The sequence below is a fragment of the Oncorhynchus nerka genome, linkage group LG6 (genome assembly GCF_034236695.1).
Source record: "Oncorhynchus nerka isolate Pitt River linkage group LG6, Oner_Uvic_2.0, whole genome shotgun sequence".
In the NCBI taxonomy this organism is placed as follows: Eukaryota; Metazoa; Chordata; class Actinopteri; order Salmoniformes; family Salmonidae; genus Oncorhynchus; species Oncorhynchus nerka.
Window position 1 is genome coordinate 52657746 of NC_088401.1, and position 22511 is coordinate 52680256.

The window sequence follows — 22511 nt, forward strand, 5'->3', positions numbered from 1 at the left end:
CATACAATAAGTAATGTTTGATGTATCAGCCCAAGTCCTTTTGGCTGATAGTTCAGAGAGATAAGCATTTCAATATTTGAAGTGACCTACACGTTTTCATGATGAAATATGATGCTGATAATCACTCCTCTCATATACACCATTACAGGTGGTAATTAACAATTAACAACACATCTTTCACGTTTTGGACCATTGATGAATTATTTCCATAGTTGTAAATGCTGAGGTAAAATAGGTGTGAATGATTAAGGTTAGAGGATCAGCATTTCCACCAATTTAATACTAGTTGCAAGTGTCAACGAGTCAGGTGGATGGATGTCGTAAAAATACTGGAATGTTTCGCCACTCGATTATAATGAGGCTATAATATGCGAGCTGAGAACCTATAAGTTATATTGCCTTGCAAGGTCAAACCGCCTAAAGACAGGTCTCGAAGCCTGTGTTGTCTGCTTAATGCAGAATAGACACAATAGCGTACGCCAAAACATTCAGCAGGCCACGCGTTCATACAGTTGACATCTAGAACAAAAAAGCATTTGGTACATCTGGCTTTCTCAATTTCGGATACCTTTAATCAGGCCAGCGCAGGAATCTTACCTAAATCATACGCAGGTATAAACTAAGTAGCTTATGGAATACAATTTCACAGACTTGTGAATGACATAACTGTGATATATACACCCGGTTATGGCAACTGTCTAAATGTCTGGTAGTCTAAATGATAATGGAAGTAAACAAGTTTGTTGTTTAACAATGACCTATTTCTTTCCTGTCTCCCGGCCGTTGCTGCACAGTGATGCACCCCACCGGATACATTTTCGTCTTTCTACTATTTCGCAGTCTTCATCTCGGTGAAGGTAGCTAGCTATTGGAGTGTAGGATCATTTGTCCATTGCCCAACACCATTCACTCGCGAATAGCACTGAGTGTTGCATGTCGGCTGACAGACTAGTCGTTGACATATTGCCAAATATCAAAATAGAACCAATATACACATCACACTATCCGAGCTACAAAATAACACGACTGATTGTTGTGCCTCCCTATCGAGCACAAGAGGAACCAGGTTGTCTCCACATTGCATTGTGTCAGAGCGGGGTTACCCAGAGACCTCAACGACAGAGCGAAAGCAATCCCGGTTGTGGCCGGCTGCTCCGACTAGTTTTGGTCACTGCCACGACCAGTGAACGTTTGACGCCATAGGCTCAAAAAACGTAAATACAGTGAATATACATTTGCACACCCCAGTGCACATTTGACTGGTGATTAAAACAATCACACTCAAAACAGCAAGTTTACAGTGAAGGAAGCCACAATGTTTTGTTTGAGGCCTCGTCAAAATTACTGTCGTTCCCTTTCAAAATGGGGCTTAGGCTACGGAGAGTAAATTTGGTCGATTTATGGAATATTCTAACGCCTCGTCCAAACAACCTAGGCCTGGGATACTGCTGCTATAGAGTAGTAGCTACAGCATGGCATGTCCCGTCTGAGTTCGCGGTTGCCATTACCTGACCAAATGTTTACGTTGAGAACGTATTAAATCATGCAAAGCATGAAATATGTCACCACCAACTAAGTAAAAAGACGATCACTTTTGTTCATATGTGCGTAAAAGGATTGGACCTGATGTAGGCTATACCATGGAGGCAGGGAACAAGTTGGAGACGATGCTCTGAGTTGGCAGGTTGAAGATGCCACGATGTGTAAACTCATGGCAGATGGAAGATTAATGTTATAATGAAATACAGTGAAACTAAAATTCACGACCTTTTTTGGTTATAGTAGCCTTAGCAAAATATAATGTGGGCCACTGCCGACTGAGACAGGAATTCACCCTAAGAACATGTGACACGTTTATCCTCACACTTGGAAGACTTTACGTTACCAAAATGCATACCTTGAATACCGTTAGACAGGTTTGTTATGGCCTGTACGTGGATTTACAAACTTTACTGTACACAATTATTCACAGCAAAAGTTTGGGAGAGTTGACTGTTGCCCTCCATGCCGTTGTGCAATGCCCCCCTTATTGCCCCCTGCTCTCCAGTACGCCTTTGTTATTAGTAATCGCATGGTATCGCACCGCCTTACCTTGCGCTCCAAACTGCCCTTTCAAAGCTTGCAAATAGAGCTTTTCACACCACGACAAGTGATTGTTTGAGACTTGGTGACTTCTGTTAAGGGTCAGGAATGTGATTTTGTGGTAGAATAATTCCAGTGTGACATGTCGGCTTCTCCTCGCGATCTTCTCTCATCGCCCGTTTTCAGACCGCAGCAGCTGGAGATGAAAATCGCGCACCCTGGGTCCTAGCGCCGACAGAGGCCTACAGGTGAATAACAGGTGGTGACCGTAGTCGAGCCCTTATATAATTGTAAATTCCTATTCAAAACATGGACATTTTTGGAATCATCTTTGGAAATTAGAATCATCCCTTCTAATACGGAAATAGGTCTACCACAACAGCCCAGCCAAACTGATGACCCAAGTGATGTTATGGCTGAAAGTGTGTGTTTATGAACCATCATTAGATAGCTGACAGAATGGTAGTTATTAAGCATAGGCACATCATATGATTTGGCTACTGGATATTTCTTCCTGACAATGATATGAATGTAAGGAAAGATACTAAACTATAAGTATAAAACAATTGTGGCACAAATATGGGATTTTTTCCCCCTGCAATGCATAACACATGATCACTATGATGACATAAAATACGTGTTGTGTAAAACCTTACATTGTTATCATGAGGGTTTGGACAGGAGTGTCCTTCTTCATATTACTGTACAGTTATTATTGCCATTCAATAAGAATGCACATTTCCTTTACGTCGCATTCTAGTCCCCTATAATTACACCCAAGACACAAATAACTTCGGCAGAATCCGTCTCAACGTTGCTGTCCTGTTTCCACTACAATGTCCCAAATTTGCGTTATTAAATGTGCGATGTGAAGAGAGGACACCTCGTTTAGTTCCTGAGTTTTAGAGACTTGAGTGAAGCTAGCCACAATAAGGATTTGCATTTCGCCATCAAAATAAAGGTCCCTGTTGAAACATCCAAACGGATACAAATAGTGGAATAAGGCCATATTTGGACTAGATAATGCTAAACAAGGTATGTTGTTATATAAGGTAAAAATAAATACAATAATGTATTAATTTGACAAAACAGAAAAAACATTGGATTTATTAAACTGTATAATTGCATTGGGTGTGCTGCAACCTATTCTGTACATAAATCCGAGGACACTCCCATTTAGTGTATGTTACGTTTGTAGTTACATTAGATAGTTATTTCAGGCAAAAACGAAAGGAGTGTGGTTAACACGAACTTCTAGCAACTTAAAGGTTGCGAGTTCAAATCTCATTACAGACAACTTTAGCATTTTAGCCAATTAGCAACTTTTCAACTATTACTATTTTTTTTAACTACTTAGCATGTTAGCTAACCCTTTCCCTAACCTTGACCCTTTTAGCTAACCATAACCTTAACCATTTAACCTATAACTCCTAGACTTAATCCTAACCCCTAGCCTAGCTAACATTGGCGAGTTAGCTAATGTTTGCAATCTAACCACCTAGCTAAAATTCGTAACATATCATACGTTAGCAAATTCGTAACATATTGTATGTTTTTCAAATTGGTAACATGTTGTACGTTTTGTAAATTCGTAACATATAATACGAATTGTAAATCGTAACATATATTACGAAATAGGTGATGGTCATCCACAAATTAATACATGCCATCGTACTAAATGTGGTGTATCAGATTTTACTGAATAATACGAACTGTTCTGAGACCATGTTGGGCAAACATATACGCACTGTACAGCCTTGCGATTGGCGCCTTACCTACTATTGTGACTAATCCTTATTGTGGCTAGCTTCACACAGGTAGATTATAGACCTCAACCATCCACTCGATACGGGTGACTAGAGTGGAAATCCAAGAAGCTAGTCAAGTATAATGTAGGCAGTAGGCAACCAGTTTTACCTCCCCATAAACAAGAACCCTGTCAATAGCCTGTGTGGTGGTCACGAGGGTGTGTCTCACGGTGCCCTGCTTTCCTCATTTGTACAAAACAGGCGACGGAAATGGATAACAGTTTGTCATACTGTACCAGCATGAGTTGGTCCGACGAACGTGCTGTCGAGACTGGAGAGCCTTTCAAATGTTCTCCAATTTATAAAACCGTTATTATTGGTCAATTCGCTTTAAATAAATAACCATGTGGCTCAAATTATGTATACAGACCCATTACACAATCCGTCATAACCAATGCATTCCGGACATTTCACAAGGGGAAAGAAATATGATGTCAGTTGAGCCTGGTAAAAGTTTCGGTTTTGCACAACCATTGTGCGCTAAAAACCTATGGATCCAACTCAACGAGAGGCATGTCAGTGCCGGTACGGATTAAATAGTTTATTATAGGCCAGCATTTTAATGTTCATGCAACGTGTACATTTTGACATTTTTAGATCAAGTTCGTATTTGGTGACTATTTATGGCGCAGGTTTAATGCCGCAGCTAGTGCTGAATCAAAGCATAAAGCTATAATACTAACATGACACAACTCAGCACTAAACCAAATAGCTTGCCATTGCAAATGCACTTATACACACGACTGCACTCCCCGGCATTAATATAGGCCTATACAGCCAATCAATTCCAACAAGACTGCAATTCCATGCGTGTCTCAAAAATGAAGATATCATCTCATAATATTCCAAGCAGTTAAATACATCTAATATAGGTCAAACAATATTAATTAATGAAAAACATTCAGAACTACCGTGGCGTCGTCATCTACAAGAACAATGTATTTGGCCAACGTTAGCACCTGGTTCCATAGTGTAGTGGTTATCACGTCTGCTTTACACGCAGAAGGTCCTGGGTTCGAGCCCCAGTGGAACCACCACTTTTTGTTGACCTAGGGAAAACATTAAACGCTCCATACTGATAGCTAAATGTAGGCTAATACACACATACACACATCACGAATCAATATCTAAGATCTGTTATCTAATGACATTTTTAGACATATAGGAACAACATTTGTTCTCAGATAATCAGATTTAATGGTCACTGGTCTACAGTGCATGCCAGTATGGTACCAAACCTCCTATTTATTATCTCAATAACAAACAAGCTGCCTATTGTAAACTGCATTGTGCCAGTGGTTCCCAAACTTTTTATACTCCCGTACCCCTTCAAACATTCAACCTCCAGCTGCATACCACTTCTAACACCATGGTCAACGCACTCAAATGTTGTTTTTTTGCCATCATTGTAAGCCTGCCACACACACACTATAGGATACATCTATTAAACATAAGAATGAGTACGAGTTTTTGTCACAACCCGGCTCATGGAAAGTGACAAAGAGCTCTTATAGGACCAGGGCACAAATAATATAATAATAATCAATCATTTTGCTCTTTATTTAACCATCTTACATATAAAACCTTATTTGTTCATCGAAAATTGTGAATAACTCACCACAGGTTAATGAGAAGGGTGTGCTTGAAAGGATGCACATAACTCTGCAATGTTGGGTTGTATTGGAGAGAGAATCTGTCTTAAATAATTTTCCACACACAGTCTGTGCCTGTATTTAGCTTTCATGCTAGTGAGGGCCGAGAAGCCACTCTCACATAGGTACGTAGTAGCAAAGGACATCAGTGTCTTAACAGTGTGATTTGCCAAGACAGGATACTCTGAGCACAGCCCAATCCAGAAATCTGGCAGTGGCTTCTGATTAAATTAAATGTTCAGGCCCCACAGACCAGGAGGCCCGTGGGGCGACGCACAGTTGTCCGGGTTAGGGAGGGTTTGGCTGGTAGGAATATCCTTGTCTCATCATGCACCAGCGACTCCTGTGCCAGGCACAGTGCGCGCTAACCAAGGTTGCCAGGTGCACAGTGTTTCCTCCGACACATTGGTGCGGCTGGCTTCCGGGTTGGATGCGTGCTGTGTTAAGAAGCAGTACGGCTTGGTTGGGTTGTGTATTGGAGGACGCATGACTTTCAACCTTCGTCTCTCCCAGAGCCCGTACGGGAGTTGTAGCGATGAGACAAGATAGTAGCTACTAAAACAATTGGATACCACGAAAAAGGGGTAAAATAAGATTTATTTTTATTTTTAAATTCACTGAACCGCTTGTTGCAATGTCGATGATATCGGTAAGTGGACTGGAGACAGGGCATGAAAGGGATAATGATAATGTGTCATCCGTTTCGGCAAAGTACCTGCGTAATTGCGCAACCAACTCACTCAGGTGCTTCGCTGTATCACATTTGACATTGTCTGTAAGCTTGAGTTAATTTGCACACAAAAAATCATACAATGATGATGATGTTAATGCAGACAGAGAAGAGCTCCAACTTCTTAATCATAGCCTCAATTTGGTCTCGCACATTGAATATATTTGCGGAGAGTCCCTGAAATCCTAGATTCAGATCATTCAGGCGAGAAAAAACATCACCCAGATAGGCCAGTCGTGTGAGCAGTCAGTCAGGTGAAAATGTTGGGCGTAAAGAAAACTTTAAGCTCGTCTCTCAATTTAAAAAAACGTGTCAATACTTTGCCCCTTGATAACCAGGGCACTTCTGTATGTTGTAAAAGTGTTACATGGTCGCTGCCCATATCATTGCATAATCCAGAAAATACACAATAGTTCAGGGGCCTTGCTTTAACAAAGTTAACCATTTTCACTGTAGTGTCCAAAACATCTTTCAAGCTGTCAGGCATTCCCTTGGCAGTAAAAGCCTCTCGGTGGATGCTGCAGTGTACCCAAGTGGCATCGGGAACAACTGCTTGCACGTGCGTTACCACTCCACTATGTCTCCCTGTCAAGGCTTTTGCGCCATCAGTACAGATACCAACATGAGCAGCAGCTACTTTGGCTACATACGGACCGTTAGTGGAATTCACGAAAGAGAGTAACGGTTAATGCGATTGGATGTTAATTATTTGACTAGGCTACCTGTATTTGACATTGTGTTGTTATTTTGCTGAACACTAGATGGTTTAATTTTATTTTTGGCAGTGAAACGAGGCTACTCAGGCGAGAAAAAAACCTCACCCAAATGTATAGCACCATTGGAAAATATAAACGGACTGTTTGAAAATGTGAAGGGGGAAAAAAGTTAAACCCCTTTTAAAAATGTGAATCACATTTTTATTTGGTGTACCCCCCGACGTACCCCCGACGTCTGAAGACTCTTGTTTCATGATGACATTGGTAATCATAGTAATTTAGCTGATAATTCACACCTATGATATCCAGGCAGGTGAAATATTTCTGAATGTAACATGAGTAGGCTATCAGTTTGTTTTAAAATATTACAAGGTCAACACTTGACTTCATAATACCAATTATGCCATACTTCTATTGAAAACAGAATTTAAGCACCTTTGGTAGCGATTACAGCCTCGAGTCTTCTTGGGTATTGACGCTACAAGCTGGGCCCAGCTGTATTTGGGGATTTTATCCCATTCTTCTCTGCAGATACTCTGAAACGTTCAGGTTGGATGGGGAGCGTTGCTGCAGCCATTTTCAGGTCTCTCCAGAGATGTTCGATTGGGTTCAAGTCCGGACTTTGGCTGGGCCACTCAAGGACATTCAGAGATTGTCCCAAAGCCACTCCTGTGTTGTCTTGGCTATGTGCTTAGGATTGTTGTCCTGTTGGAAAGTGAACCTTCGCCCCAGTCTGGGGTCCTGAGAGCTTTGAAGCAGGTTTTCATCAAGGATCTCTCTGTACTTTGCTCCGTTCAATATTGAGTCTCATTGCAAAGGGTCGGAATACTTTTCAATATTTTTAATTTTTAATACATTTGCAAAAATGTCTAAAAACATGTTTTCGCTTTTTGATTATGGTGTATTGTGTGTAGATTGATGAGTTTTTTTAGTTATTTAATCCATTTAAGAATAATGCTGCAATGTAACAAAATGTGGAAAAAGTCAAGGGGTCTGAATACTTTCCAAATGCACTGTATTGAATCGTATCGTGAGGTCCCTGGCAATTCCCAGCCCTACAAAATACCCAATTAAAAAGTCTCAGCAACAATAACTATATATCCAAAGCAATTTCTTTACATTGTGGTTGTAATTGTCCTTGTTTTTCTAATAGGTAACAAGTACCAGTAATTACAATAATTGAATCCTTGTGGACTAAAATAAATGACCAATGATCAAGCTGTTTGTTTTTTTTATCTTGTTAGTTAGCACCCCCTACTGTTAAATCTGTTCTTTACAGGGTCCCAAGGCCTTCCAAGATAATTGGTGAGTTAATAAGGATACAGCACTCTCTCAGGCTAGCCTTGTAAAACAGACAGTGGTGACTGGATATTTGAAAAACCACTTCTAGCTGATCCAGGCTGATATCCTTGCCAACTGTGCTGCCACCATGCCCATGCCATTGTGGCCCAATCCCAAATGGACATATAAACGTTGGTTATACAAATATTGCATCTGAGCTCCTAGAGTGAGGCTATCCTTTTCTTTTTCAATTGATTCATATAAGCAACATGGTAAAACTTCCACCTAGCATATCAAAGGGCAAAGTGGCGCTATTACCATATTGCTTACACCTGTCAAATCCTCTCAGATCTCCACAAGTGCATAGGGCATAGGCAGGTTATGGAGTCCATTTGGGATTGGACCTAATCACTTTCTCAAATACTTTCTCCACTCTCTCATAATGCATTTGATTCCATAATGAGTATTCTAGAAGAATCATGACTAAACACTGATTTCAGATTAAATCGTTCAATGTGATAAATCCTGCTGGGTATTGTGACTCTGCATATAAACATATACAGCAGATAGTTATGACCAATTATCAATTGACTTACAATGGTGGCTTTTCCTAAATAAATACACACTATGGGCAATAAATAGACACTATGAGGACATCATTTTAAAAAGCCTTCTATTCATAAACTAAACTCAACCTAAATTGACATGTTTGCCCGTTTTGAAAATGAAACACAATGACTTAAACTAGCTAACGTTACCTAACTGCTAAGAAAATATTTGACTGTGTCTGATAACAGCACTGACATCTATGATAATCTTAGACTTGCATACTAGCTAGTTATCTTGGTCCACATGGAGGAACTGTCTAATAATTCAATCTTGCTAGTTAGGTAAACTAATCTAGCTAGCTTGTTCGCCAAATTCGGATAGATACATGTTGCTAGCTTATTGCAAGCTATCAATTCAAGCGCGTTGTAGTCAAGGAAGTTAACTTGACTACACTTATCACTCATTTATCATTCATTCATCTCAGCTTTCACATTAGCTACTTACCAAATAATTAAATGTATATGTTCTGTGTTCGCACACTTGACTTGACCCATTTGTTTAGCAAGCTATATAAAAGCGTTTATGAAGTTGGCACCCAGAGGTTCCTGAACTAAAACGTTAGTCAAGGCGCATATGCATGTTACCTGCTGCAAGAAACGATGCCCCCTATTGGACAAAGAAATTGGTGTGTTTTTCCCGCCAAATGTTAACGTTATGTATGCAAATATATGAATAGTAGTGCTGTTATTTGATTGAAATTGTACATTTTCAGTGGACAGCACCGGAAACATGTAGGTACTTTCATTAATTGAATCAATGACTCCTCACTTCAAGGAGGAAGGAATGAATGATCGTTTAGTATGAAACCAGAGAGGAAGAGGCGAAGGCGAGAGGGATATATGGGCCCAAATACTGTCTTCTCCAGAGGGTGGCGTTTTTAGTTGTTTTTTTTCGCTCAAGCCAGGAGTTTTTGCATGGAGGCCAATGGCAGAGTGTCGAATTTTGCTAACAAAACATTGAATGGCTTATTTACTACGTGTGGCTTACTTGATCAAATATAAGTTTCGTAACAAGTAGTAGGTTGTTACGAGTGTACTGATATAAGTAGGACACGTAACATCCAAACACAATACCGGAGTAGTCTGGTCGTTATTAGTTACCACAGCCACAAAGTATTACACCTCACCCATTTTTACACTTTATCTTCTTAAAATGTGATTTTAAACCTAACCGTAGCCTTATGCATAACCATATTCTTACATGAAGACCAAAAAGCTAATTGTTACGATATAGCAAATTTTGACTTGGTGGCTGTGGTAACTAATGGAAACCGTTGTGTCTGTTGTTCACACGCTTATCTGCCGCCCTCTCATTGGCGCGAATGGTCCCACCTGATCTTGCCTCCTCCTTTGATGATTTATTTTCATTGTTAGAACGGCCATTAGAGTATCTGGTCAATATGCAACCTAATGTATCATATGTGATGAAACGCTGATGCATTGAAACACTGAACGAGCCCCCCTCGTAAACCGGATGGTGTTACACTTTACAGTTTAGCATTTCCTGTTGTTACACTTGTTATTCCCTAAAATGGCGAATTTAGCAGCTGCTGTTGTTGCTGCCGCTGGTAGAGATCCCGCTGTTGACCGTTCATTGCGCTCTGTCTTTGGTAAATTTATTGATGGGGGAATACTGATTCAAAAGTCTATGTCGGACAATACGTTTGTACTCACAGCTAGCGAGCTGGATAGCTTACAAACCGCGCTAGACATAGCACATCAGCAGGTAGCTAACTAACTAATGTGTGCAGGATTAGTATCAAACGCATTTGTATAGCTAGCAAGTGTGCCTCACGTTAGTTAGCCAAGGTATTCCTCTTGTCTGTATCACAGACGTATGTGGCAAGTTAGCGAAGTGTATACCTGTGTTAACAAGTTTTATAGTTAACTAGTTAGTTTGCTAATGGTGTCTGAATTACCATCACACATTGCTACTAGCAACAGATGGTTCAGCCATAGACAACAGTAACGTTAACTAAGAACTCTGCCGCTCATGTCTTTTTGCATGTTAGTTGTTTAGGGTTATTGTATTCTGTAAGTTTTTCCGCAACTCAGTCGAGTTGCTGTCTTGAACTCTTAACTCAATTTAACAGTGGGAAACATTCCATATGAGGCCACAGAGGAGCAACTGAAAGACATTTTTTCAGAAGTCGGGCTTGTTGTCAGCTTTAGGTACGTAAACAGTCTTAAGGCAACGTTCACCGTTTCATCTGCCCAAAACAATTGCTGCTGTGCACTAGGCTATTCTTCAAGTAATTACACGCTATTATGGCTTTTTGGTCACCTTTTGAAAATGGTTTTGTAACCCTACACTATTTTTCAGGTTAGTGTATGATAGGGAGACAGGCAAGCCAAAAGGATATGGCTTCTGTGAGTATCAAGACCAGGAGACCGCCCTCAGTGCCATGCGGAACCTGAACGGAAGAGAGTTCAGTGGCCGAGCTCTCCGTGTCGACAATGCTGCTAGTGAGAAGAATAAAGAAGAGCTCAAGAGTAAGTATGCACTGCAGTGCACTATTAACCACAATTGAAAGTAATGCACTGCAGTATTATCCACAATGGAAAGTATCTACTGCAATGCACTATTAACTACATGGATTAGGTTTACATACACAGTAATAATTCAATATTAACCTGATTATGGAATAGTCATGTAAACACCTTGGTCTGTTTATCTTAAACCCTGTTTTTTGAGCCATCTTTTGAATGATTAGAACATGTAAACACCTTAATTGGTGTTACGCATGTGCTAGCACCAGCTGAGCGAGCCACCCTCTATCTAGAGTTAAGTGAGTTCGGAACAACTGAATGTATGCTTCTTAGAAGTAGTTCTAGCATACAGACTTTATATACCTGAACTCAGAATAAAATATGCTTCTGAAAAATAACATGGTTGCTGTCATAGGAAATGTATTTTGATTGGCGATGTTCTGCATTTATCAGATGGCCATTAGGTGTCCATGTAAACAGGATTCTTAGGGAAATAGTTCTTCTTCCAAAGTATTACACCATTTTAATTGAACTATATTGGAACAAAAATATAAACGCCACATGCAACATTTTCAAAGATTTTACCGGGTTTTACAGATCATAAAAGGAAATCAGTCAATTTAAATAACTAAGGCCATAATCTATGGATTTCACATGGCTGGGAATACAGATGCATCTGTTGGTCACAGGTACCTAAAAAAAAAAAATTAAGGGCGTGGATCAGAACCATTTGCCCCATGCAGTGCGACACATCTCCTTCGCATAGAGTTGATCAGGCTGTTGATTGTGGAATGTTGTCCCACTCCTTTTCAATGGCTTTCGGAAGTTAATGGATATTGACAGGAACTGGAACACGATGTCAATCCAGAGCATCCCAAACATGCTCAATGTGTTATGGCTGGTGAATATGCAGGCCATGGAAGAACTGACATTTTCAGATTCCAGGAATTGTGTACAGATCCATGCAACATGGGGCCGTGCATTTTTATGCTGAAACATGAGGTGATGGCGGCAGATGAATGGCACGACAATGAGCCTCAACTTTTCACGGTATCTCTGTGCATTCAAATTGCCCTTCAGTAAAATGCAATTGTGTTCATTGTCTGTAGCTTCGCCATACGCAATGTTACCTAAAATAATTGGGACACTGTGCAAATTTTAGGTCTTGTGAGCAGAAGCTTTGTGCAACTACACTGAGGATGTACCCTTACAGTTTTAGACAGTTGCCAATAGACTATTTGAGCATAGTGTAGGCCTACCAACAAAACCAATGGCAAAAATCCCATAACATTTTGACATGGAAATAGCTTTTGATTTCTATGATGTAGCCTACAGTAGACTGTGGTGTTCAATGCAAGCCTACATTGCATGATACTTTTTTTTTTATATATAAGGCTATTATCGTGAAATGCTTACTAACGAGCCCTTTCCCAAGAGTACCAATAAGTAATTCACAAAATAAAAAAGGAAAGAGTAACACAATATAACAACAGTGAGGCTATATACAAGTACCGAGTCAATGTGCAGGGGTAATATGTACATGTAGGTAGGGGTAAAAGTGACTAGGCAATCAGGATATATAATAAACAGAGTAGCAGTGTGTGTGGGTAGAGTCCAGTGAGTGTGCATAGAGTCAGGGCAAGAGAGTCAGTGCTAAAATAAAAAGGGGTCAATGCGAATGGTCCAGCCACTTGAGTGACTGTTCAGCAATCGTATGGCTTTGGGCAGAAGCTGAACAGGAGCCTTTTGGTCCCAGACTTGACACTCCGGTACTGCTTACCATTCGGTAGCAGAGAGAACAGTCTGACTTCAGTGGCTGTTAGAACATTTTTAGGGCCATCTTCTGACACCGCCTCGATACCAGGATGGCACGGAGCACGGGACTCAGTGATGTACTGGGTTGTACGTGCTACCCTCTGTAGAGCCTTGCGGTCGGATATCAAGCAGTTGCCATAGCAAGCGGTAATGCATCCAGTAAAGATGCTTTCATTGGTGCGGCTGGAGAACTTTTTGAGAATCTGAGGGCCCATGACACATCTTTTCAGCCTCCTGAGGGGTAAGCGGTACTGTCGTGTCCTCTTCACGACTGTTTGTGTGTTTGGACCATGAATAGGTCAGCAAGAATGATGAGAGCAGACGTTTTGCATATAGGATATAGCCTATTAGCAGGACGATCTGGAGGCAGAGACAAATGAGTCATCGATATTTATTTAAAATGAAAAGGCGCCTTTTCACTGGTTCTCAAATTATTTGATTGCACTTCAACTCACGTTGGTTGAGTGCCCTCCACTTATTTCCATTCATCAATATTTATTTACAGACACTAACCACGTTTCCATCCAACCATTTTCATGCGGATGAATTACGACCGGGCTGATGAACAATTACAATTTTATAAATGCCGACAGACAATTTGTTGGTTCCACATGGTGGGATCTTTTTGTGTCTGTAAAATGAGTTATTATTATTATATTTTTTATTTATTTAACTAGGCAAGTCGGTTAAGAACAAATTCTTATTTACAATGATGGCCTACTCCGGACGATGCTGTGCCAATTATGCGCCGCCCTATGGGACTCCCAATCACGACCAGATGTGATACAGCCTTGATACGGACCGGGGACTGTAGTGTCACCTCTTTTACTGAGATGCAGTGCCTTAGACCGCTGCACCGCTCGGGAGACCCAAATTATGTGAGAAATGGCGGTGGAATAACATATCGAAGTAAACTTGGAGTCACGTGATGATATGTTGTGTGGTCCTCCCACTACGACTGGAAAGCATGCACGTTATTAGGCTACAGATTAAATAAGTTATGATGAACTTCACAGGCGAGTAAGTGCATGGTGACGAACTTGATGTTGCTTTCCAATAAATATCGAGGGTCTTGTTTTGGTGACATGATCATCAATGCTTGGCTGCCGTTTGATAAATATAAATAATATCACTCTTATCCATAATATGTAGGTAGCCTACCCACACTGTTGGCTAGAGCGCATGTGCCAAGACTAGTGGGCACATTTGATATACCGTGCATTCAGAAAGAATTCAGATCCCTTGACCCTTTTCTACATTTTGTTACTTTACAGCCAAATTCTAAAATGGATTAAATTACATATTTCCCTCATCAATCTACACACAATACCCCATAATGACAGTGAAAACAGGTTTTTAGACATTTTTGAAAATATATATTACAAATAAACAGCTTATTTTACAGTACCAGTCAAAAGTTTGGACACCAACTCATCCAAGGGTTTTTCTTTAAAGTTCCCACAAGGATAGTAAAACAAGGAAAATTCTCCCTCGTGGGACATTTCCCACATCCTCTTTAGGACAAAGGCTATTTTAAGCTGAGGGGTTAGGTTTATGAAAATAAATTTTAGGTCCCCGCGAGGCTAGAACATAACGTGTATGTGTGTGCGAGAGAGAGAGAATGAGCTTCTCTTTACCTGGTGGTCCCAACGGTCCCTGGCATGGGCCCAGGTCCTCCACATATGGGCGGGGGCTGCATCATCTGGGGGGCTCCGTTCATGTGCATGCCCCACTGACGACCACACACACACAACCAGACATTAGGACAGGGAACAGCACACATGCATCATGTAACAATTATTAAATGTACAGTACCACTAGTCATTCAAGGGATTCTTTTCTTTTTACTATTTTCTACATTGTAGAGTATTTGTGAAGACAGAAACTGTGCAATAACATGCAATAACATGGAATCATGTAGTAACCAAAAAAGTGTTAAACAAATTATATTTAAGTTTCTTATATTATATTTGAGAAGTAGCCACCCTTTGGTTACATGATACCATATGTTATTTCATAGTTTCTACAATGTAGAAAATAGTAAAAAATAAAGAAACCCTTGAATGAGTGTGTCCAAACTTTTGACTGGTACTGTAAGTATTCAGACACTTTGCTATGAGACTTTGAAATTGAGCTCCGGTGCATCCTGTTTCCATTGATCATCCTTGATGTTTCTACAACTTGCTTGGAGTCCACATGTGGTAAATTCAATTAATTAGACATGATTTGGAAAGGCACACATCTGTCTATATAAGGTCCCACAGTTGACCGTGCATGTCAGAGCAAAACCAAGCCATGAGGTTGAAGGATATCAAATACAATTTTATTGGTCACATACGGGTTTAGAGATGTTATTGCGGGTGTAGTGATGAAATGCTTGTGCTTCTAGTTCCGACAGTGCCGCAATATCTAACAATTTCACAACAAATATCTAATGCACACACCTAAGTAATGGAATTAAGAATATATAAATATATGGATGAGCAATGTCTGAGCAGCATAGACTAAGACACAGTAAATAGTATAGAATACAGGATATACATATGAGAAGAGAAATGCAAGATACAGTTGAAGTCGGAAGTTTACATACACCATAGCCAAATATATTTAAACTCAGTTTTTCACAATCCCTGACATTTAATCCTAGTAAAAATTCTGTATTAGGTCAGTTAGAATCACCACTTTATTTTAAGAATGTGAAATGTCAGAATAATAGTAGACTTTCTTTCATCACATTCCCAGTGGTCAGAAGTTTACATGCACTCAATTAGTATTTTGTGAAATTGCCTTTAAATTGTTTAACTTGGGTCAAACGTTTTGGGTAGCCTTTCACAAGCTTCCCACAATAAGTTGGGTGAATTTTGGCCCATTCCTCCTGACAGAGCTGATGTAACGGAGTCAGGTTTGTAGGCATCCTTGCCCGCACACGCTTTTTCAGTTCTGCCCACAAATGTTCTATAGGATTGAGGTCAGAGCTTTGTGATGGCCACTCCAATACCTAGACTTTGTTGTCCTAAAGCCATTTTCCCACAACTTTGTAAGTATGCTTTGGGTCATTGTCGATTTGGAAGACCCATTTGCGACCTGAGCTTTAACGTCCTGACTGATGTCTTGAAATGTTGCTTCAATATATCCACATTATTTTCCTACCTCATGATGCCATCTATTTTGTGAAGTGCACCAGTCCCTCTTCATTTTACTGTGGATATAGATACTTTTGTACCTGTTTCCTCCAGCATCTTCACAAGGTCCTTTGCTGTTGTTTTGGGATTGAGTTGCACTTTTCGCACCAAAGTACGTTCATCTCTAGGAGACAGAACGAGTCTCCTTCCTGAGCAGTATTATGGCTGCGTGGTCCCATGGTGTTCATACTTGCGTACTATTGTTTGTACAGATGAATGTTGTACCTTCAGGCGTTTGGAAATTGCTCCCAAGGATGAACCAGACTTGTGGATGTCTACAATTTTTTCCTGAGTTCTTGGCTGATTTCTTTTGATTTTTCCCATGATGTCATGCAAAGAGGCACTGAGTTTGAAGGTAGGCCTTGAAATACATCCACAGGTACACCTCCAATTGACTCATATTATGTCAATTAGCCTATCAGAAGCTTCTAAAGCCATGACATAATTTTCTGGAATTTTCCAAGCTGTTTAAAGGCACAGTCAACTTAGTGTATGTAAACTTCTGACCCACTGTGATACAGTGAAATAATCTGTCTGTAAACAATTGTTGGAAAAGTTACTTGTGTCATGCACGAAGTATGTCCTAATCAACTTGCCAAAACTATAGTTTAACAATACATTTGTGGAGTGGTTGAAAAATGAGTTTTAATGACTCCAACCTAAGTGTATGTAACTTCTGACTTCAACTGTATGTGAATATTATTAAAGTGACTAGTGTTACATTTCTTAAAGTGGCCAATGATTTCAAGTCTGTATGTAGGCAGCAGCCGCTCTGCTAGTGCCTCTCGGTCCCAGCTTTGATGCACCTGTACTCGCCTTCTGATGACAGCGGGGTGAACAGGCTGTGGCTTGGGTGGTTGTTGTCCTTGATGAGCTTTTTGGCCTTCCTGTGACATTGGGTGCTGTAGGTGTCCTGGGGGGCATGTAGTTTGCCCCAGGTGATGTGTTTTGCAGGCCGCACCACCCTCTGGAGGGCCCTGCCGTAGTGGGTGGTGCAGTTGCCATACCAGGCGGCGATACAGCCCGACAGGATTCTCTAAATTGTGCATCTGTAGAAGTTTTATGTGACAAGCCAAATTTCTTCTGCCTCCTGAGGTTGAAGAGGTGCTGTTGCGCTGTCTGTGTGGGTGGATCATTTCAGATCGTCAGTGATGTGTACACTGAGGAACTTGAAGCTTTCCACCTTCTCCGCTGCAGTCCTGTCGATGTGGATAGGGGGTGCTCCCTCTGCTGTTTCCTGACGGTCACAATCATCTCCTTTGTTTTGTTGACGTTGAGAGGTTATTTTCCTGACACCACACTCCCAGAGACTCTCGCCTCGTCCCTGTAGGCTGTCTCGTCATTGTTGGTAACCAAGCCTACTACTGTTGTCGTCTACAAACTTGATGATTGACTTGGAGGCGTGCATGGCCACGCAGTCATGGGTGAACAGGGAGTACAGGAGGGGTCTTAGCACGCACCCTTGTGGGGGCCCCAGTGTTGAGTATCAGCGAAGTGTAGGTGTTGTTTCCTACCATCACCACCTAGGGGTGGCCTGTCAGGAAGTCCAGGACCCAATTGCACAGGGTGAGGTTAAGACTCAGGGCCTTGAGCTTAATGATGAGCTTGGAGGGTACTATGGTGTTGAATGCTGAGCTGTAATCAATGAACAGCATTCTTACATGGGTATTCCTCTTGTCTAGATGGGATAGGGCAGTGTGATGGCGATTGCATCGTCTGTGGACTTTTTGGGGTGGTAAGCAAATGGAAGTGGGTCTAGGGTGACAGGTAAGGTGGCGGTGGTATGATCCGTAACTAGCCTCACAAAGCACTTCATGGTGACAGAATTGAGTGCTATGGGGCGATAGTCATTTAGTTCAGTTACCTTTGTTCCTGTACCCAGGAAAGCAATGGTGGCCATCTTGAAGCATGTGGGGACAGCAGACTGGGATATGGAGAGATTGACTATATCTATAATCACATTATCCAGCTGTTCTGCGCATGTTCTGAGGATGCGGCTAGGGATGCAGTCTGGGCCAGCAGCCTTGCATGGGTTAAAATGTCTTACTCACGTCGGCTACGGAGAAGAGCCCACAGTCCTTGGTAGCTGGCCGTGTCGGTGGCACTGTTATCCTCAAAGTAGGCAAAGAACGTGTTTATCTTGACCGGAAGCAAGGCGTCGGTGTCCACAATGTGGCTGGTTTTCCTTTTGTAGTCCGTGATTGTTTGTAGACCCTGCCACATACGTCTCGTGTCTAAGCCGTTGAATTCCTACTCCACTTTCTCTATACTGTCATTTCGCTTGTTTGATTGCCTTGCGGAGGGAATGACTACTACATTTGTGTTCTGCTATATTCCCAGTCACCTTGCCGTAGTTATATGCGGTGGTTCGCACTTTCAGTTTTGCACGAATGCTGCCTTCTCTCCACGGTTTCTGGTTAGGGTAGGTTTTAATAGTCACAGTGGGTACAACATCCCCTATACACTTCTTGATGAAATCAGTAACTGTCTGTGTATTCTCGGAAGCTACCCTGGAACATATCCCAGTCCTCGTGATCAAAACAATCTTGAAGCGTGGATTTCGATTGGTCAGACCAGCGTTGAATAGTCTTTAGCATGGGTACATCCTGTTTGAGTTTCTGCCTATAGGAAGGGAGGACCAAAATGGAGTCATGGTCAGATTTGCCAAAAGCAGGGCGGGGGAGGGCCTTGTATGCATCCCGGAAGTTGGAGAAGCAATGGTCGAGGTCTTTTTCCAGCGTGAATACTACAGTCGATATGCTGATAGAATTTAGGTAGCCTTTTCCTAATTTTCTTTAAAATCCCCAGCTACAATAAATGCAGCCTCAGTATTTATGATTTGCATAAAGTCCAGTGAAGTTTGAGGGCCCTCATGGTATCAGCTTGAGGGGGGATATACACGGCTGTGACAATAACCGAAGAGAATTCGATCGGCATTTGATTGAGGTATTCTTGGTCGGGTGAACAAAAGGAATTGAGTTCCTGTATGTTATTACAATTACACCATGAGTTGTTAATCATAAAACATACACCCCACCCTTCTTCCTGGAGGCGCGTTGAACTGAGAATCCAGATGGCTAGACTGACTCCGACAGAATATCCAGAGAGGGCCATGTTTCCGTGAAATGGACTATGTTACAATCCCTGATGTCTCTCTGGAAAGAAACCGTTGCCTGATCTCGTCAACTTTGTTTCCCATGGACTGAACATTGGCGAGTAATATACTCGGATGCGGTGGGTGGTGTGCGCTCCTCCTAAGTCTGACTAGAAGACCGCTCCGAATTCTTCTTCTCCACCAGTGTTGTTTTGTGTTGGCCTCTAGAATCAGTTAAATTGCCCTGGATGGCGCAAACAAATTATCCGCTTCGGGAAAGTCGCAATACTGTTAGTGTTGGTGAGTTACCGCCGCTCTGATATTACATACAGCCGGGAATAAATATTGCATAACACAACATTTTCTGGGCTATCAATGTAAGAAATAGACAACAACAAAATACTGCAAAGTTTGCTAAGAACGAGAAGTGAGGCAGACAGACCCCTCTGTTGGCGCCATCACGTGTCGTGAGTTCCGAGATTGTCCTGCGAGACACTCCCCAAATACAGGTGTGCCAAACTTGTAGCGTCTTACCCAAGAAGACTCGGATGTAATTACTGCGAAAGGTGCTTGTACAAAGTAGTGAGTAAAGGGTCTGAATACTTGTGTAAATGTGACATTTCAGTTTTGTTTTTTTAATAGATTTAATAGTAGATTGAGGGGGGGATACTATTTAATCAATTTTAGAATAAGCGGTAACATAAAATGTGCTAAAAGTCAAGGGTTCTGAATACTTTCCGAATGCGCTGTATAATGCAACCGTTTTTGTGGCAACCAGAGTTCCCGAGTTGCACAAGGCACTGCATCTCCGTGCAAGAGGTGTCACTACAGTCCCTGGTTTGTATCAAGACTGTATCACATCCGGCCGTGATTGGGAGTCCCATAGGGCGGCGTACAATTTGCCCAGTATCGGCTGGGGTAGGCCATTGTAAATAAGAATTTGTTCTTAGCTGACTTGCGTAGTTAAATGAAGGTTTAATTAAAACATTTGAAAATGCGATGGAAACCCATTTAACTTGTTTTTGTGTGTTTTTTTAACAGCAAAAGTGTTTTTATGTGCACTACGTCATCATGCGCAGTCTTTTTATCCGCAAAAGGTATGTTTGATGGAAACATCTCTGGTGGGAAACCGTGCAAATTGTTTAATGCAGATTTTAAAATATTCTCATGATAATCTGTCGCAAATTGGAGGGCAACCCAGCTACTGTAGGAAAATATAGTCAAATCATATTTAATTTCCTTGGAAAGTTAATGCCACGTCAATCTCCGTCCATGCATAGGCAGTCTACTCTATTTCATTGAGACTAAACATTCTAGGCGCACTTGATCTAGCACGCCCCTCTAGGAGATATGCTACTTAACTTGAAGCAGCGAATTCTGAGTGAATAATGCGACAGATGTGCTTTTAATACAATAGGTAGGCTAGCGCATGCAAAGCAGATAGATGTCAGTTTTGAAATAATCTGCGGGACGACAACAAATATTTTAATCCCAAAGGTGTCTGTCTTTGTGACAGCCCACTCACAACCGCAGCATAAAAAATGCAGACCGCACCGTAATGATCTCTGTCAGAACCCGCAGGTCTATTGGCCCGCTACACTGCAGTGCACGATTAACCACAATGGAACGTGTGCAGTGCACTATTCACCATAACAAACATCTGAAAAGGGGTTGGGACATGTTTTGCTGCTTCTCAATAATTGGTAGTGTGAAGCTTTCAGCATAACTCTTCGGACATAACTCCTGTTGTCTCCCCTAGGTTTGGGGACAGGGGCCCCTATCATTGAGTCTCCCTACGGGGACAACATAATACCAGATGAGGCTCCAGAGTCTATAAGCAGAGCTGTGGCCAGTCTGCCCCCAGAGCAGATGTTTGAGCTCATGAAACAGATGAAGGTGAGTTTTCTCTCTTTAGACCCCAGTTTCCTTGTTTTGAGATTGAATATCATCACATCCATGCATAGATAATCATTTGTGGATAATCCAAAGGCAAATTCATTGGACTCCCATTGTGGTGTAATTATCCCCTCCAGCTGTGTGTGCAAAACAGTCCCCAGGAGGCCAGGAACATGCTGTTGCAGAACCCCCAGCTGGCCTTTGCCCTGCTCCAGGCCCAGGTGGTCATGAGGATCGTAGACCCTGAGATCGCCTTGGTGAGACCTGGTTACTCGAAACTTGGGTCAGTGCAAATGCACTCCAGTGATATGGGTTTAGGTGTCTTACTGACTTTAGAGCGTAATGGTTAAGATTGTATTCTTCATAGACCTTGAGCATGAACCTATTCAGAGATATTGTTGCACATGTTGTCGTCAAGAGAATCGTCAACGTTTAATTTGATGTTCCTCTGCTCGTTTGACCTCTGCTGTAGAAAATGCTTCACCGTCAAAACCCAGTGCAGCCATTGGTTCCCAACAGTCAAGCTGGACCAGTGCCAGTGGCCAACCAGCCTATTCCACCGCCCAATGCTCCTGTCTCCCAGTCACAGCCAATGGTGAATCCACTTTGGCAGACCCATAACTAATTGTTTAATAGCTAATCATTCAATTTATTAGGATTTAGGTCAACTGAAGACCATCTGTCAGTTTCCTACATCTGAGATCAACCTACACAATCTCTAATGCTAAATCTAGGACCAGTCAAAAGTTTGGACACCTACTCATTCCAGAGTCTTTCTTTATTTAGACTATTTTCTGGAATAATAGTGAGGACATCAAAACTATGAAATAACACATGGAATCATGTGTTAAACAAGTCAAAATGTATTTTAGATTCTTCAAAGTAGTCACCCTTTGCCTTGATGACAACTTTGCACACTCTTGGCATTCTCTCAATCAGCTTCACCTGGAATGCTACTTTGAAGAATCTCAAATATAAAATATATTTTGATTTGTTAAACACTTTTTTGGGGGTTACTGCTTGATTCCATATGTGTTATTTCATAGTTTTGATGTCTTCACTGTAGAATAACGATGTAGAAAATAGTAGAAATAAAGTAACTCTGGAATGAGTAGGTGTCAACTTTTGACTGGTACTGTACATTTTAATAATTGTTA

At 41.4% G+C, this 22511-nt stretch overlaps 2 protein-coding genes and 1 non-coding gene across 4 annotated transcripts in view; 2 read left to right on the plus strand and 1 right to left on the minus strand.

The window, feature by feature from the left end:
- The window catches only part of bcorl1 (BCL6 corepressor-like 1), a 41699-nt gene extending 39415 nt beyond the window's left edge, over positions 1–2284 (minus strand). The window contains exon 1 of the mRNA XM_065019661.1: positions 2092–2284. The gene's annotated coding sequence lies outside the window, so the exon portion shown is untranslated. The remainder of the gene's footprint in view (positions 1–2091) is intronic.
- A 2567-nt stretch (positions 2285–4851) lies between these two features.
- On the plus strand, positions 4852–4924 carry trnav-uac (transfer RNA valine (anticodon UAC)). The gene has a single exon. It is a non-coding gene; the product is annotated as a tRNA-Val (tRNA).
- A 5359-nt stretch (positions 4925–10283) lies between these two features.
- cstf2 (cleavage stimulation factor, 3' pre-RNA, subunit 2) overlaps positions 10284–22511 on the plus strand; it is a 30635-nt gene continuing 18407 nt past the window's right edge. The window contains exons 1-6 of one of the 2 annotated variants that reach the window (XM_029661924.2): positions 10284–10487; positions 10971–11049; positions 11201–11370; positions 21218–21354; positions 21492–21611; positions 21827–21949. In XM_029661924.2, coding sequence (XP_029517784.2) covers positions 10409–10487; positions 10971–11049; positions 11201–11370; positions 21218–21354; positions 21492–21611; positions 21827–21949 — 708 coding nt within the window. In that variant the 5' untranslated portion in view covers positions 10284–10408. Of the gene's footprint in view, positions 10488–10970; positions 11050–11200; positions 11371–20499; positions 20556–21217; positions 21355–21491; positions 21612–21826; positions 21950–22511 lie in introns of those variants that run through there. The other variant, XM_065019663.1, reaches the window with a different exon arrangement.